The sequence below is a fragment of the Homalodisca vitripennis genome, chromosome X, assembly GCF_021130785.1.
Source record: "Homalodisca vitripennis isolate AUS2020 chromosome X, UT_GWSS_2.1, whole genome shotgun sequence".
Lineage (NCBI taxonomy): Eukaryota > Metazoa > Arthropoda > Insecta > Hemiptera > Cicadellidae > Homalodisca > Homalodisca vitripennis.
The window spans coordinates 143,372,146-143,391,542 of record NC_060215.1 but is presented as its reverse complement, the minus strand read 5'-3'; the positions used below and the strand labels follow the sequence as shown (position 1 = coordinate 143,391,542).

Here is a 19,397-nt window from a genome sequence, read left to right as displayed (position 1 = left end):
ATCTTGCGATGAGAAAAGTGTGCATGAAGCTGGTGCCGAAAGTCTTGAGCGAGGAACAAAAACTGTCGCAGGTGGAAATTACGCAAGAAATTTTGGACTGCGTCGAGGAAGATGAAGATTTTCTCAACAACGTTATTAACGACGAAGAATCGTAGGTGTTCCAGTACGACCCGGAAACAAAACATAAAAGTTCAGAATGCTACACGCATCCGAAAAAAGCTCGGATGTCAAAATTAAAAATCAAAACAATGCGGATTGTTTTTTTTTTTTTCAACCAACGTGACATTCTTCACAAGGAATTTGTGTCTACTGGAACAACCGTAAATGCTGTATCCTACGTGCAAGTACTGACACGCCTGCGAAATCGTGTAATGCACGTGCGACCAGCCATTGCAAAGAATTGGAAACTTCACAATGACAATGCGCCATGCCACAGTGTGATAGCTGTGCGGCAACTGCTTGAAAATTTGTCTTACCTCTCTACAACTCAGACTTGGCTACATCAGACTTTTTATTGTTTCCGTGAATGAAAAGGGAGCTCAAAGGACATCTGTTCGATTCCACCGAAACGGTTCATAGGCAACGACAAAGGTTCTGAAGAGTATTCTGGAAACCGACTTCCAGCAAGTTTTTAACGAGTGGTAGATGCACCGAAATAATTGTATTCATGCAGGAGGAATGTACTTTGAAGATTATTAAGTAATTGTTATGATATCTGCAATGAATTTTGATTTTTTGAACGTCCCAATACTTAACGAAGAGACCCTGTATGTTGTATTAAACTGGATCAGAGTTTATCTGCATCTATTCATCTTTAAGAATTTGGGGGATGTCTCTGGAAACCATACAAGTAAATTTTAAAATAGTGGCCCAATAAAATATAGAAGAGTAATTAAATTGTACTAAACAAATTACTACATTGACATGAAAAATGTTTATACTACTAATTTTATAATGGACTTGTATTCTATTATCAAAGTTAATATCAATGACCATTTAAAAATACTTACTTCAGACTATTCTTTTATCAATCCATGCCAACTAACTTCTCAGTCCCCATTCTTTCAACAATAGCCAAAATATTTCATATAGAGATTAGGAAGGGTAATGATAGACAGATTTATTATAAGTCAATGTATTCTTTTAACAAAAGATGTAACTTAATTACATTGGATAAACAATGAGCTTATACAGTAACTAAACATTATTATGTTTAACAATGACACTTATTTAAATATTAACTTGAACACAATGTTAACTATCACTTAACAATAACTAAAATGAAAATTGTTTTTAACAGTTTACAATATACATGTATCCAATAGTACACATTGTGCTAATTGGTTTTGTACAAAAAATAGAATTATAACATGTATTTATATTATTTACTTATGAAAATATTTAAATGCATTTAGTAAGGAATATAGAACAAAACAGATAGTCAGTTTAGTAGAATTAACAAGCACTACTACGAAACACCGACATGGAGCAATTCGAAGCACACTGCACACACTCGGACTGGCCTGTGTAGATTGAACTTGAGGATGGGAACTTCCTGTCCCGAACATTTGCTACACAAGAGGCGGCCACAATGGCGGCTGCAACATACAGTTACATATAGAATGCAAGCAAGTACAGATTTGTTTACATTTTCATGCAGAGGAAAACAGGGTACCCTATTAAATATAATAAATACATAAGGATTACAATACCTAAATAGGCAGTGGTAATTAGAAATGTTAGCCCAAATACAATAAGTACATTCTCAAAATTTGAATAAAAATATATTATTAAATATTTAATCTGTATAAAATTTCTATTAAATAAGAAAGAGCCCCACCAAGCTTTCAAAGACATACTACTTGGTGCATAAATGATGTAAGCAGTTTACAACAATTAATAAGTTTTGAAAAATTTGCGTTTTTGGCTCCTGATACTTCATATTTTTGAGTTAGGAATGTCAAGACAAGTATGGAGTGCTCGTTTTACAAATTCAACTTGCATGTTAAGTTTAGTAATGTCAACTTTAAAACCTTTACAAAGTGGGTTCAAAAAAGTATGTTTTATTGCTTTATTTAGATGTCACAATCCATTTTCTCTTTAAGATATTAGGCAAAGTCATATTGTTCTTACATTCAGGCCCAAGGCCCACCTATGTTTACGGTGTTAATCAAAAGAATTTAATGAAAGAGCTTAAAATCATTGTTGATACTACTGAAACATTATGATTTACATTAATATGTAATCACTCTCAACTAATTCAAATATTATGAAAATATTGAAATTCTAATTGGAACTGAACGAAAAAGCACGGCTAAATTATTTGTGCCAATTCATGATGAATTTCTTCACAATTGAGTCTCATCAGGAGAATGTATGTTAGGACAATGGTTTGGCAAAGAAAAAAACAACAGAACAGGTCTTATATGCCAGAACAGGTCGTTTTTAGTTTCTTAAACGCAAATATATACTGATTGATTTTCCACTAATTTAATTTCCAAGTTGAATTTCAGTGACGGAAATGTTAAGGTGAGTGATTGATTGCTAAAAATACTTGTCATTGAGGAATGTATAACAGATCTGATTTGCATCAGCGTATGTTGCAAATATTAAAACAACAAAACTTTTTGGCATTATAGTTTGTGCAGTTGATTAAAAAAAAAAAAAAACTGAAGTTTAAAGTGTATATTACTCAATATACTTTTCACATTTTACTTTTTTTTACTCATTATTTCATTCAATAAATTTTGCTTAATGAGGTTAATAATATCTTAGTGACTAGAAACTAGTACTTCGCATATAGAGATATCCTCGCTACTGAATTGGGTTGATTAGTTATAATTTAATATTATTATTTAATGTATAGGAAAGATTGAACAATTTTTATTGAATGTCAATATAATTTAAATAATAATGAGATATCCCAGTCTGGTAGTAAAATTTTATCGGATTAAAATATTAAATCAAATTGATATTAATTCAAATATTTAAATAAATAAAAGTAGTAAAAAAAAGTAATGTATATTGAAAAATAGCAATTCGGTAATTTTAGATAATAGAGTACAAAATACTGGGAACGGTCCAATCTCTCGCATAACTTACTGAAGTAGCAGCAGCAGTTAGATCTTGTAAGTATTCGAATGGTGAAAATGGATTGAAAACCCGCAATCTAAGATAATCTACAGGTATTGAAGCATAAATTACACCATTCGATGAAAGGGAGATGACATTAAAATCTACATCAAGACAATTGTAGAATAGCTGCAGCTCAGTCTTTGCTTAGTTTTCGCTCATTTAGCTTTGATCAGAGTTCAGTCTTAATTTTAGCTGCTCACATCGATTTCGGTAGTATGTATTTGTGAATGTTCGTAATATGAATGTTAAATTAAGATGTGAGGCATTTATTATACGAGGCGTGTTCAGCACTGCAATTGGTGTCCATATATGCGCACTAGTCGTTCTAGTTCAGGCTATCGACTCACACCATTTTAGTTGTTCTACATTGTGATTTAAGTTTTCTCTGAACGTTAAAAATGTTGAAGACAATTAGCAATCCCGCCAATTGTGAGATTCATTCTGTAATAAGATTTTTGAACACAAGGAATGTGAAACTGGCTGAAATGTATTGTCAACTTTGAGATGTTTATAGGGAGGACGTGATGAATGAAGGAATGGTGAGAAAGTGGGTTAGAATGTTCAATGGCGGCCGAAACAAATGTGCATGATGAGATCAGAGCGGTTGGCCTTCTTTGTCACCGATGATCTGGTAGGGGTTGTTGACGAAAAAATCCAAGAGAACAGACGTTTCACTATGACAACACTATATGACGATTTCCAACAAATTTCACGCACTCTTTTGTATGAAATTGTTACGGACCGCTTAGGTATTCACAAGTTTTGTTCCCGATGGGTTCCAAAAGTGCTTACTGACGTGCACAAAACCAAGGGACTCGGAAGTGTTTTGACTTTTCTCACACGGTACAGTGATGATGGTGAGGATTTCCTTAAGCAAAATTGTGACAGGTGATGGAACTTGAGTCCGTCATGTCACACCGGAATCCAAACAGTCAATGGAGTGGCGACATACGCAATCCCAGAAGAAACAAAAATTCAAGACGACAATGTCTGCACAAAAAATCATGTGCACTGTCTTTTAGGATCAGAAAGGTATTGCGAATCCTTAAGAAAACTAAGGCGTGTAATTCAAAACAAACGGATTCTTCTCCTCAGTAACGGCATTTTGTTGCTCTATGACAATGCTCGGCTCCATACCGCTGGTGACACTCAAACATTAGTTCGACAATTTAGTTGGGAGCAGTTTGATCACCCGCCCTACAGCCCGGACTTGGCACCATCTGACTACCACATGTTCCTGCACATAAAGCGCGAGCTAGGCGGCCAACGCTTTGAAACCGATGATGAAGTGAAAACTGCTGTGAAGTCATGGCTACATTCGTTGGCAGGAACCTTCTACGAAGAGAGTATAGACAAATTGATCACCCGCTACGACAAGTGTTTGAACACCAGTGGAAACTATGTCGAAAAATAGTTTAAGGTTTGGGCTTTCATGTAGAAATAAACTTTTTTTAATTGTACTTACTTTCTGAACACACCTTGTATATACATAATCTTATCCAAATTTTAATATAGGTAATATAAACTTGTGACATGGAATAAAATAATATCACTGAGGGCTAAATTGCTCAATAATATGTGAACAATATATAGTATTTTAGAATAAACTTACTAAATGAAACCTTTGATTTAAGTCTATAATATTCAAACTTATAATTTAAGTATCCAGTGAAATAAATTCTTATTGAAAATATGAATCTTTAAAAGGTTATAAGAAATAACCTTAAGTTGTGGCCTTATTGTATTCTAATTCAAAAGAATTTATTAAACAAACCCAATTTGTAATTTGCAACCGCCTATTCCTAATTTTGTTGTATACTTTATAATTTTTATTTGAATTATCTCAACATATTAGTGGTGCTTCTGCACATCTACGTCTTTCTATATTATAAGTCTATCAAAGTCACATTGTTAAAGGTTTTGTAATCTCAATCACAAGTTAAATATTTCAAGATTGAGATGACCCGTGTTTACAGTTTCAGTATCACTGTAAGGAGATCAGTGGTGGATCCAGAGGAAGGGTCATGGGGTCCATGACCTCCTCAGAGAATTTTAAAAAGATGTTTATATGAACAAAAATCAATCACTCTTGTATTGTGATCGTAAAAAATTAAATTAACGTAAGTTTATGAGCTAATCTTTAAGTATAAGCAAATTTCTTTCAAAACAGTACATTTTTTTTGTAATGTAAAGCGAAATAACCTGTTACAATAAAGATAGTAGTAAACGAAAACCAAGGTAGTCCTCTCATTCCCCCTTAAAAACCAGTACTGGATCCACCCTTAAACCAGATTTGTTAAACTTATTTGCGTTGTGCAGAAAGAGGTAAAGTGAACAAGTAGAAAATGAGACATACCAATGGTGTTTCCGCATAGTGAGTCCGAACTTGGTCCCACACTCAAGGCAGATGTCACCTTCCACCCATGGAGGCTCCTGAGACAGGTTGTCCAACAACCTATGACAAGACATCACGAACGTAAGAGACAGTACAAACACGAACGTAAGACAGTACAAACACGAATGTAAGAGACAGTACAAACATTGCAGGAGGTATTTATTACCTTGAAGAAAAGAAAAATATAGTTAATTGTATCAATACGAACCTCTTGAGTAGGGTTTTTGAATTAGACGCTACTTGATAGTTAAATATGGTTACGCCATCCTTATTCATGGCTCCCACGCACGCGCCTGCCTTCACCAAACAGCGACACAGGTTTCCGTTGCCTTTTGTGTATGCCAAAATGAGAGCTGAAAATAAGAAAATACGTCATCGTTGGTGTATAATTAAAAATTTACAATTAAGTATACAACATAATTTTTTTATGATGGCAGAAAGAAATATGAAACTGTGTCATCATTAATGATGAGAGTGAACTACATTAACCCTCTTTCACGTATCAACATTAATGCAACTGATGACAACCTGCTGATTTTGGTAATCAATGGCTATACAAGGTGTGACAAGAAAATAACTGGACTGATGATGAAAACAAATTGTACTTATGGATATTTAAAATTTGATGTTATCCCCTTCAATGTACTCCACTCCTCGATTTCTATACCGCCCCATGCAAGTTTTCCACTGTGAATAACAATGCTGCAGATAATAATTTTCTATAACTCTGACTTCATGACTTCCGTCGCTTTTTCTATTACTGCTTCAACAGTCTCAAATCTCATCCTTTCAAAGCTGCCTCAACTTCAGGGAACAAAAAAGTCACAGGGAACCAAGTTGGGTGAGTATAAACGTTACTTATACTTTAAATTAATCGGGTGGATGATTTAAGAGAGGATGTTGTGTTTTACTAAAAACATTTTCCCTGACAAAGATTTGTGAGCTGGAGCATTGTCCTGGTGGAGAATCCATGACTTGCTTTTCCACAAATTGTTCTGTTTTCTCTATACACGCTCATGTAAGGTAGTCAGGATGCTAATGTAGTAATTCTGATTCACTGCCTACCCTTCCAGTGCTCGATCATTTTGATTTAAAAAACACAATCATCCTAGCCTTGAATGTGTGTCGTCACTCTTGTCTTTGCAGCCATCTTCAAATCGTTTAGACTACTCAAACACTTGTGTTCGTGATAAACAGTCATCACCGTACACTGTTGTAACATTACAAATGTTTCACTTCTGAATTTCCAAGTTTGAAAAGAAATTTTATGTTCGCACACCGTTCTTTCTGGGTAATCAACATTTTTCCGATGCAAAAAGTGCTGCTTATGACTGACGCTACAGGAATTAGAAGAACAGGAGCCAGATGAAACTCAAGAAGGGGTAGGAGGGGGAGTCACATGACCAGTTATACAATATTCAGCCTTATTGCGCTTATTCAGTAGCTCCACCAATACTAATCCAGTTCTTTTCTAACCACAGCTTGCACGCATAATGAACTCACGTTCACTCTTCCAAGCCAAACAGATTAGCTTTACATGAAACATTGTTTTAACAATAATAGGTTGTGTGAGTATCACAGTCCTAACTTGAACATAAACCATTAAACTGTCACTATTTCAAAATACAATTTGACTTGAGTAAAAAGTTACTTGGTTTTATTAATTAGACTTATAATTAAAAGAGTACAGTCCGATTTCTTTCTAATTTTCTGTTTACTATAATACTCAAGATTGATCAACAGGACTGATTAAAATAACGATTATATGTGGTATGACTGATGATAACTGTTTGTCGAGTGCGTCATTCTCTATTGACAGACAGATTTATTGTCTAGGGGAAATTGGATATCCGCTCTACAATACATCTTTACATTTCATATACTTATCTCAGGTGAGGCTGATTTTTAGACAATTTAGCCAAACCTACCCATAAAAATATTTAAATGTAAAGAATACATAGACAAGATAGATACCGTTGTATAATCACAGTTGTGTAAGTTCACTGCAATCCTTACCTGTGTTGCCCTCCAGGTCGGGCTTGTCCAGAGGGTACTGTGGCATACACTCCACAAACAAGTCACAGATGGTGTATGCATTGTCTTTAGCATATCGAGCAAGCGTGTGCAGGGGATTGCGGCCTTTTAAGTTGACCGCCTCAGCGTCCAGTCTGGATTCTGTAAGAAGGGCCCTTACGACTGCCAGATGACCCTCTCTAACCTGTATTACATCAACATATATTACATCACATCGTCCTAATAACAAAAGGGTTATTATTACAATAGCAGGGAGTCACACCTGGAAAAAATGCTGTTGAATAAAACTACATGCAGGTGATATTCGGTTTATTTTGTATGACTTACTATACTACTCTGCATTAAGTAATAATTCAGTTGCCTCATTAACCCATTGGCCTTGTATCACGGAACGGTTCCGTGACAAGTACAGTGCCTTCTAAATAATTTTTTTTTACTCCTTTTTCAACCAAATGTTAGTATAAATTAGACTAATATTGTTTTAACACATAAGAAAAACTGCAATACTACAATTAATTGAAATTTAAATGAATAATAAGTTACTATAAGAATATTAGTGTACTACAAGAGAAAAAAAATCAATATTCTTGGAATTTTCAGTATTTAGAAAAAACATTTATTCTGACAAACTATGCATATATATACACATATTCTAGTATTGCTAGGTAGAGAAATACATTTCAAATAAAATAAAAGCAACAATAGGGTATTTTATTTTATATTATTTGAGTAAAAAAAAGAATTTTTTAATTTAAAAAATTCCAAAACTTTTTTAGTTTGTACAGCATTATTATTTTTAAATTATGACCAAATATATCACTATCTATTTATTATTAAAGCCCATTTCATGTTAATCCAAAAAGATATAAAATATAACCAAATAACTTGAAAAATAAATTGTTTATAAACATGTAACAAAACTCTCACGTTTTTAGCATTTTTAATAGGATAACTCCAGTTGAGCTGATAGTAAAAATATGTATAAGCCAATGGGTTAATCCTACCCATAACAATGCACTAACTAATCTGTAGGTCAACTTACAAACAATAACATGATTCTAATAAAACATCACAGCTTTAAGAAATCAGTCAAAATCTAAATGCTAATAAGTCACTCATTTGTCCAATTATTCAACTACAGTATAACTTCCTAGATTCGCAATAATGTGGTGCTTGGTGATCTGGATAGGGAATAATCCAGTTATCAAATAATATAAAACAGGATAAAATGTGATAGAGCTGTGTTGTATGTTGCATGGGTTTCGAATGCCGAGTGAGCTGGAACCCGCAAGATGCATCATTTACTGATTCATGTACGTCTTTCTTCATCATTTTACAGCTTTTCATTATACTTGCATAGAAACCATTGTGCCATTGTTTCACAAGATGTTTTTTCCTATTGCAAAAAGCGGTACTTGTCACTAGACTTGATTCAATAGGGCATTTTTTAGTCGTTTCTCCCATATTTAAATGCCTTATCACACATAAGTTTTCCAGCCATGTTTAAACAAAGCCCACCATCATTAAGTTCAAACAAATTGTTCCCTGAAAAAATTAACTCTAAAGATAATAAGAAGATCAGTAAAAATCAAAGTAGAACTCCAACTTTCTCTCACTATTTTGCAGGCAGTATTAAACTAATTAAGATGACAATACTGACAGCACAATCAGGAGAACAGGTAAGAGAGCAAAACGCTTGATGTTCAAGGTCAATCACTCCTCCATAGCCTACTGCTACTGCACAGATACTTCAATATCATATGCTACTTCTCACACTAAAATCATTGACCTAAAATATATATTACTGACATTTAAAATATGAATTATGTATACATGTAGTTTCAGATATTAGGGAGCTTACTTTATTCTCAGTTTTTCTACCCAGCAAGATTCTTTGGAATATTTCTTACGAAACCCAAAAAAAAGCACTGGACAAGCATAAAAGAACACCAGAGACCCAAAGTGATATTATAATATATTTCAATACATACACTAAAACACATCTTAGAGTGCTATTGCTAAATTAATTTCACAATATAAACGCTCTGATATAGTGTGTGATAACTAATTCAGCATTTTAAGATGATCAAGGCTTTCAAACCCATAATCAAGCCCCTAATTAAAATAAACTGTTTATCAATTCATTCCTTACCGCTACGTGAAGAGCATTGTCCCCTTCAGCATCAGTGGCATCATAGTCAGTGCCATTCTGCAGAAGAGCGCTGACTACAGCTGCGTGTCCTGCCTCCGCTGCCACGTGCAGGGCTGTACGGCGGTGGCCATCTCGGTCATCTGCCTACTCAGGCAACAAGTATATTTGTAATTTACTTCATACCAAGGAACTGTCAATACATGTTTTGGTAACAATTTGTTCAGTAACATCATGATATTATAATCATACTAAAATGTTATACTAGGAAGTCGAGTTGCCCAAAGGTGAGTATATTTTATTTTGTTTTTCCAATAAATATAAATAATTACCCTTGCTCCTGCGAGTAGCAGACTGCGCACAATCAACTCGTTACCAGTCTCAGCGGCCAGGTGGAGGGGGGAGCTCTGGTTGGCGTCCCGTACCCGAGAGTTTACATCAACTTGAATTGAGAGCAAGAATAAAACACTCTCTACATCATTCTTCTGAATCGCCATGTGCAAGAAGTTACGACCCTTACTGTCGAACTGAAATGAGTAACCAACCACAATATCAACTGTCAAATTATGGAAAATTTATTATTATTATTAGTATTATAAATAGTTTATTATAAACTTATATTCAATCAAATGCCAACTTAACCCTATTTTTTACATTCTTAAATGTGTTTGAATAAAGTATGACTTATTCCACAAGAATACGAAAAAGAATAGATTGCACAGTTGGCAATACGACTGACACTCAGCAACACTGGGTTGATGTCGAAACTGACACCCAATATTCAGCTATCTGATGTAATGTTGAGTTTTTGTACAACGTTATTTAGTAGTGTGATTAGAATGAATTATCATGTTTGAATTAATTTTTTTATTTGCCAAATATCTGTATAACAAGTTTGTTATCAATTCACAATTTCAAATTGTTATCATCATATTTATTTATTTTAACCAATTTTAGATAAAAATAAGTTTTACTAACTTGCAGTATAATCACAACTAACTTATAATTAAATATATGCATGCATTTCGACTGTTAATTGTTTTAAATATTTTCCAAATTTCGTATAAAACAAAATAAATATGTTTTTTGGAATAAAAGTTTTCTATGGTTAGTAAAAATTACTTTTCTGCACAACAAAAAGTATTTATATTTTACTGTTTCCCAGTTTAAAACAATAATAATGATTGAAACATCTTTTGGGAATATCTATTGTTAGTAAAGATATCTGCCTCTAAAGATGATTAATCAACCTAATAGGAATGATTCAACACTTTTAAATTAATTTTTAATGTGTATTATTCATATTTTGATCTCAAGGAAATAATTAACAAGTGGGTTTTGGTCACCTTAGATAGAACCTGTAGTCCTAAAAGGGTTTAAAACCATTAATACAAGGGGTTGAGGATGTGGTTTCACCTCCCTTAGTAGTTATCAGTCATTATCAAGAAGTGACTGTTACTGCATTGAGAGAAAATCTAAGTCTGTCTGTCCTATCAGTTGATGACTGAGTAGGGCCATGAGTACAAGTTCAGAGAACTTTCGGTGCCTTTTTAGGGTTTGAGACCCCAGGCAGTTCTCTTCTGGAGGGCATGAAGAAAACACTCATTAAAATGCACACTAGTTGTAGAAGGCAGTAGTTTATTTATGGTTGATGATGGATAATTTAAAAACAAAAGTATAACAGATTTATTACAGATATTTTTAATGAGCTGTTCAACCTGAAAATCGGTTCACTGTTGGAAATAAATAAAAATAAATGTGAAGAAGAAAGGAGTTGTTTTGTTTTTATGATAGGTCTGGATACAGTTTCAAACAAAATAGGCTATTCTTGAGCTTTCTTCGATTTCCAAGTTACAGAGGTTGGACGATTTGGACATACAATCACATAACTTTATATAATATCATCTTATTACAAAGTTTTTCCCATTTTGCACAGCTATCCTTGATGTCTCATTACATTGTTTAAATTAACAGAGCCATTTCAATTATAAGTTACTCTATTTGTTTGGTATGAGAACTCAAGGAGTTTGGAGAGTATACCTAAAAACTCTAGACAGAAACTGTAAAAATTACCTGTTCCGCAGCGGTGGGAAGCTTGTCGCGCACTGCCTGAGCTGCCTTGTTATTGCGACATGACAGTGCTGTAGCGAAAGGAGTCAGTCCTTGTTTATCAGGAATTGTCAGATCTAAGAATGGGTGGCACAGGAGTAAACTGATTATTGAATGGTGTTGGTTCAGAATTGCAATGTGGAATGGAGTCTTCCCTTCCGCGTCCTGTAAGACCAATTTTAGGTTAAACCAATTGTCATCGATTCCAGAAATAAAATTTGGCAAATTGCCTTAAACAAAAGACCCTTTACTTGATGGAACAGATGCTCCTGAATTACAATTTTTCTTCAGCTCAATTCACTATAAGAAAGCTTTCTTCCTTCCGAGTCAAGATCACATGTTGACAAAATCCATTTTTCATTGAAAACAAGTAACAATTACAATTACTACAGTACATAGGTTAAGAGGACAGTGTAATTCGGAACAAGCAGTTGTTTGTCCTGGTTCTCTATTTGGAACAATAGTCAAGAGACTTTAGTTTTCATACAAAAATAGTGTGATAGTGGTTAAATAATTTGTTTCTTTATTTAGTTCTTTGAGAGATAAAATATTGGCATCACATCCTCCACATCAAATAAACAGACTCTTAATTTGATGTATAACTGTACTAACACTACTAGATGTAAAGACAAATATATGGCACAAATCATAGCTCTTTATACGTTTTCTTAAGACAAGGAAAAAGATCTCAATTTATATATTTTAATAACTCATATATTGTATATAAATTTGTATATAAAAGTAAAATACTAATGAAAAATGTTAAGAATAAAATCAGGAAAAATTAAGATAGTCAATAAATAAAGAAGTTTTGGTGTTCAACAGAGATATAGAAGCTAAGTTCTTGATGTCTCTAACAGAAATTAAAAAAAAATATTTAGTGGAGGTTGAATTTTTATTATTATCTGAAAAGTGCTTGCAGTACTGTACATGTGTTTACGGATAGTTAGTTGTAAAACAGAAATTTCGACATTGCATTTTAAAAAGACAATTAATAAAGACAAAAAAAACATTTGATTTGTACAAAGATTATTGGTTTATCCCTTTCATTGGTGGATCCCATGATGTACCACAAGTGTTGGGACGTTAAACAAAAAAGTTTAAACTATCGAACTTGTACTTTTTGAGTCCCATGTAAGATGGCCTGGCTGTCTGGGATGACAAATCAGCATCAAATCTACAGAGAATCCTTGTACTGCAGAAGAAAGCAGTCAGAACCAGTTCAACTCAAGTTCCTAACTGTTGTTGGACTTACATTCAGGAAGTGGTCATCTATAGCGATGGGAAGAACTTACCAAGGAACGCAGATTTACATTAGCACAACAACAGGAATGCCACTATGTATATCCTTGGGATCAACCCATCAAAAACAAATATGATTACCTTTACCAGGAAAAGAAAATTCCAGCTAGCAAAACCTGTCCTGGAGGGAATCAGCATTAACCAAACAAAGGAAGTGAAGTACCTGGGTTTAATCCTGGATGAAAAGCTCACTTGGAACTCCCATATTAGAAACAGGACATCCAAAGCAATAATGGCCCTTGGGGCCTGTAAGAGACTTTTTGGATTTAAATGGGGACTTGAACCCAAAATGATATATTGGATTTACGAAACCATAATAAAACCAATGGTCACATATGCTGTTTTAGTGTGGTGGCCGAAGGTAGAACAAACAACAGCTGCAAAAAGGCTACAGAGTCTTCAAAGGTTAGCTTGCTTAAGCATCACGGGAGCGATGAGCTCCTGCCCAACACTAGCAATGGAAGCGGTCCTGGGGTACACTCCTCTTGGCCAGGAGGTGATGAGAACAGCTGCGATGAGCGCAATGAAGCTTCTAGGAACAAAGGTAATAAATGCTACCTCCATAGAAGGCTACATGAAGATATTGGAAAAATTTCCTGAGGCTGAAATGCTAACCAAAGTATCAGATGCTATGGTTAAGAAATACTCCTTTGAAAAACCATATACGGTCTCTATCGGAAGTAGGGAGAAATGGATTAAAAGGGAGGCCTACCCTACAAAAGGAGTCCTGAAGTTTTTCTCTGATGGTTCACTCCTAGACTCTAGGGCAGGATACGGAATACATGGACCTGGAGTCGACATGGCTGTGCCCCTAGGAAGACATGCCACGGTTTTTCAGGCGGAGGTCATGGCAATAGACTCATGTTCCAGAAGACTCACACAGTTGAGGACAAAAGGATTATCATACCTAATACTTTCTGATAGTCAGGCTGCACTGAAGGCACTGGATACCTGTTCGATTGATTCGAAAGCGGTCTAGGAATGCAGGAATGCTCCAGCAGAGCTGGCAAGAAATAACAGAGTAACACTCGGTTGGGTACCGGGTCATGAAGGTATTCATGGGAATGAAAAAGCGGACATCCTCGCCAAAAAGGGAGCAGAATCCACATTGGTGGGGCCTGAGCCAGGTTGTGGGATAGCCTTCTCCAACATTAAAGCTCTGGTCAAAGATTGGGAAAAGAGGACAAGACACAATAATTGGAGTAGAGCCTCAGGTTTAAGACTATCCAAAATGTTTATCTCTCCTTACGCAAAAGGGTGGACAGCTCTCCTAGACCAGAATAAGGAGGATATAAGACTGATATTAGGAATGTTGACAGGACATGGCCCTCTGAGGAAGCACCTTATGAAGGTAGGCCTCAGCCAGAGCAGCGAATGTAGACTCTGTGGAGAAGAGGAGGAGTCAGCGGAGCACATTTGGTTGGATTGTCCTGGCATCGTAGAGACTCGGAAAAGATACTTGAGAGCATATCTCCTCAGCCCCAAGGACATTAGAGAACAGGAGCCCTTAAATCTGATTGGTTTTTGCAAAAGCCTTGGTCTTTGAGGGCACAAATTAAAGTAAGGGAGGCACAAAGGTCCTTTTTAGGACTAAGTGCGGGGACAAACTGTCCTCTTCCCTCAGGAAGGAAAAAAGAAATGTATATCCTTCCGATTCACCACCTTACCACATTTGAAAAAATCCAATGTACAGGGGAAGAAGATTTTAAAACCATCTACCTCTGGAGCTGCGAAGTAAATCAGGCATGAACTGAAGACAGAACTTCATAAATGGCTGGTGAAGAACCATTCTATTCAGCACAAGAGTTTTTTCAGCAAAGATTTCAAAGTAACTTGGAATTGTTTTAATTTTAAATACTTAACTGAATTATCAGTATATAAATGTTCTTCTGTTGATATCACCAGTCCCTTTTAACAATCCATGAGAGGACATGACTTTACAGCTGTACGAACATTTTGTGTAATCAAGACTCAAAGAAGTTCGTCTATTGTGAATAATTACTACCTAATGAGCTTATTAACCCTTTGAACGCCGATATAAATTTAGTAATTTTTTAGATTATGCTCATTTAAGGTGAAAAAATAAAAATAAAAATTCCTTAAAGCTAATTTTTTTATTCATTCCTAATGACTAATAGTCACAAAAAAAAATACATTTTACAATAATGTAATACTTGCATTAAAATAATCACATTTTTTCATAATAATGGGATATTTCAATCAAAATCAAATTTAGGTTACAGAGTAATAAAATGCATGTGATGAAAAATATGAAAACTATGTACAAGGATAAGAAAACAAATAAAGTGTAATATGCTGATCTTGATTAGTTTTATAAGTTTTCATAATAATAGATTTAGGCAGTTGTACGGTAAACTTCAAAACAAAAATCGGGATGAAGCCATGGGGTTCGGGACATGACTTGCAGCCATAATTACACAACAGAAAAGAAACAATAAAAACTTTATTATAACAACTAAAACATGGTAACAATAACTTTTTACAACTGTTTGTATAAGGAATGACAATGCAAGAACACTTCCCAAAGGCACAATGAGTGCTCCACTGACAGTCGGTAATGGCGGATAGTATCGTCATCGGCGAACAGACGGGAGTGGGAGAACAGCTGCCAGCAACAAAACAATTTATTGTTTACCTACTGCGGCCAGCTGACAGCTGCAACTGGATTATTTCGTCAAGCCAGTACATTAATTTGTATTCTGGCTTATGTATTGAACTTATAAACTTCAAAAACAGTAATAAAATATATTTTTATGGATCGGCAAATTATTTTGTCTTTGGCGTTATAAGACCAAACAACATCACGGATTATTCCGTCTACGCCATGCTAAGGGTTAATCACCAGTACATGCATTGTGATTAATCATAACTAAATCTAAGTTATAAGTGAATGCGATATGGCACTTACTATAACGTTGATGTTGGCTCCGTGTTCTACCAACTTTTGCACTACTGATTCTAAACCCCATTGACAACACAAGTGGAGGGGACTCTGCTGGTCATGGGCTTCCTCCCCTCCTCTGCCCCCTGGTCCTGCTCGCCTCGGCGTATCCAAGTCACATCCACTACAACACATTGTGAATCACTTCACTATTGATAATACGGTTCTTGTCACTACTGCTAAAAATGGCCAGTCATTTCCAAAGACTGTAATATGTAAATGATTGTTATTCACTGCTGGAATGTACTAACTATATATTTAATTCCGTAAACGAATTGATCCCCACGAAATTTCTCAAATTGTGAAGAAAATAAGATAGCTCTAGGAGATTCATTTTAAAGCTTGAATGCCAAGAATGGTGGGGAAAATATCAGACAAGACAAAAATTACCCAAGTTTCACCGCATTGACCTCTACAGTTGGAGAAATCTCCATAAGTAATGGATTGGTGAATAAACAGTCTCAATCCCAAGTCCAAAGTAAACTGTGCATCACTACAGTGGCTTTATTAATCATGTTTTAAATATCCCACATGGTATGAACAAAACAGAAAGTAACAAAAACAATGTAAACATTGTTTATACTACTGTCTATTATGTTTTATTTCAGTATTTTAAATTTTAAGTATTTTTGGTGTCTTAGTACCATTTTTATTGCTGCCCAAATAAAGAAAATATATGGATACATAGGTCTAAAGGTCTTGTTAAATAAAACAAAAGTCTACTTTCGACCACTGTAATTTACTTACAGTAATTTCCAGTGCCGTAGTAGCATTTGGCTCGTTGCATTGATCAAGAAAATACATACATGCAATAGGTCCAAAATGTCTACTTTGACCAAAAGTGTCTACTTCAGGCGTTACAAAGTATTTTTGGTACTGGAAGTTTGTTGAGAGTAAGACATGGATGTCAAATTTCAACTTTCTACGACAGGGGGAAGTACAATAATGATTCCTCTAGAGGTTGTAGCTCTGTTCAGCCCGTGTAAGTAGTTGATCTCATAGAAAATGCTTTTACTTGCCTGTTGTAGTGTGTATTTCAAATTTCATTGCTGTAGGACATCAGGAAGTTGAAAAACAAAAAATATAGTTCTTCAGAGAGCTCCAACCCTATTTTAACCCCTGTCGGTGGTTGAGCTTCTTGAAAACTCTTTACATTGTCTGTCGAGAACAGTGTATGTGTTTTATAAATATAATCGTTCTCAGCCAACGCGATGTTGAAAAACAAAATAATAAGGTACCAGATAGAATTGTATGTAAGATAATGCAATGAAAGTACTTATACCTCTGGACGAGAAACTTGGCTATCGTCTCCTTATTTTCATCGATTGCTCTATGCAAGAGAGTCTGGTAGCATCCTTCGGGCCCCTCGCTCCAATTGTCTGTGTCGACACCATTTCTGCCACACAATTCATAATCTCATCAAAATTGTTCAGCAAGTAACACATTTTTCAAAATCAAAAATAACTTATCAAAATATATAATGTACTCTAAATACATTTTAAAAAGGCACTTTTAAACCATGGACATTTGGTCAAATTGAAGGACTTGTTACAACAGAATACAAGCTTATCGATTCCGTCTTCATAAAATAACATCACCAGACATTTTACATAACAATTCAGTTTATACGAGAGCTATTCAGAAAGTAAGGAACGTATCCACCTGACGTCTCTAGGTGCGCCAATCACGTACATATTGTTGTGCTCGTGCTCGGCACCTCAGTCAGCATCCAGCCGTGACAACGGGAACATTTCTGCAATGCCTGTTTTATTTATATATTCAAATTTGAAATGTGTGCTGCAGTAGAAAATTCCATCAGTTGTGAAGTGCGGACTGTGATTTTTTTAGCAAAAAACTAAAAAACCATAAAAAATTCATCGGGAATTGTGTGAAGTGTACGGGAATAATGTAATGACTGAAAATTATGTCAGGAAGTGGTGCATCCAGTTTAAAAATGGTACAACAAACGTTCATGATGAAGAGAAGAGCATTGTAATTGTCAACCTGTTGCCTAAAATATTCATGAAAACCGCTGTTTCACAAAAATGCTTATAAATCATCATAAGAACAACGAAAGGGGGCAGCTTTTGACATTTTTGGAAGTCTACACAGTCATGATGATGCACTACTACATTGAATCGTAACAGGAGAAGAAACCGGAGTAGGAAATGTGAATTGTGAGACAAAATTGCAGTCCATAGATTGAGGGCACACAAGTTCCCCTATAAAAGCAAGGAAATGTCAGCAAACTTTGTCGGCAAGGAAGATCTTGGCAACAGTGTTCTGGGACAGGCAAGGTGTTCTTATCAATTTTGGTGCAACGCGAAATTCTGAGCAATACTACGAAACATGGCAAAACTTTAGGAGAGCTGTTAAAAAAAGTGCCAAGGAAAATTGTCACTCTCACTGCTTTTGCTTGACAATGCTAGACCTCACACGGCAAACCATACACAAGAACTCTTGAACGCGTTCAACTGGGAAGTTTTTCCTCATCCCCCTTATAGTCCTGATCTTGCTCCAAGTGATTTTCACTTTTTCCCCAAAAATGAAGACCCGGCTAGCAACTCAGCGTTTTGACAATGATGAGGAGCTCCAGGTACGTGTCACTGAGTGGCTGAGATCACAGGCAGCAGAATTCTATGATACAGGATTTTCAAAGCTTGTCCACCGCTATGATAAGTGCCTGAATTTGTATAGTGATTATGTAGAAAAGTAGTATCTAGTTTCTCTCTCACACGTACATAATAAAATGTTTTTCTTGTACTTGGTTTTTTAAAATTCCAAAAGGTTCCTTACTTTCTGAATAGCCCTCGTACTAACTTTATATAATTATAAAACATTATAATAATGAGTACCTGATGGTGGGATATTAAACTCAGTAATTAATGATGGAATTCCAGGCTGACCACTAAAATTCTCATAAATAATAATGCAAAAAATTTGTATACAAAATGTAACATTATTTTATGAAATCCTAACTATAACTGAATATTAATCACAGTGCATGTTTAAATCTCTAGGTTCAGCTCTTTAGTTTTTGTTGAAGGAAGTAACGACTTTACCTCCAAGTAACTCTGTATTTTATGCTGATAACATTATCTCAAATAGAAAATGATTTGAGAATGTTCTCTACTAGTTGAGGGAAAGATTGCAGTGCAATAGAGAATTTATAATTGTGTGTAAAATATTTATACTTTTATGCATTCTTTCAATCAGTGGACCCTAGAAGATAGTTTTCAAGGTAAGTCTGCTGAACTTACTATCAACTAGTAACAATATCAAATAGTTGTTGTTATGTTTCCGTAAACCTC

General features: G+C 35.1%; 1 protein-coding gene across 2 annotated transcripts in view; it reads right to left on the bottom strand.

The window, feature by feature from the left end:
• Positions 1 to 1,119: 1,119 nt before the first annotated feature.
• LOC124369961 (rabankyrin-5) overlaps positions 1,120 to 19,397 on the bottom strand; it is a 114,833-nt gene continuing 96,555 nt past the window's right edge. For both annotated transcript variants that reach the window (XM_046828189.1, XM_046828190.1), the window contains exons 15-23: positions 17,369 to 17,482; positions 16,054 to 16,210; positions 11,787 to 11,987; positions 10,046 to 10,240; positions 9,717 to 9,860; positions 7,547 to 7,748; positions 5,739 to 5,883; positions 5,492 to 5,590; positions 1,120 to 1,598 (exon numbers count right to left, since the gene is read on the bottom strand). In XM_046828189.1, coding sequence (XP_046684145.1) covers positions 1,469 to 1,598; positions 5,492 to 5,590; positions 5,739 to 5,883; positions 7,547 to 7,748; positions 9,717 to 9,860; positions 10,046 to 10,240; positions 11,787 to 11,987; positions 16,054 to 16,210; positions 17,369 to 17,482 — 1,387 coding nt within the window. In that variant the 3' untranslated portion in view covers positions 1,120 to 1,468. The remainder of the gene's footprint in view (positions 1,599 to 5,491; positions 5,591 to 5,738; positions 5,884 to 7,546; positions 7,749 to 9,716; positions 9,861 to 10,045; positions 10,241 to 11,786; positions 11,988 to 16,053; positions 16,211 to 17,368; positions 17,483 to 19,397) is intronic.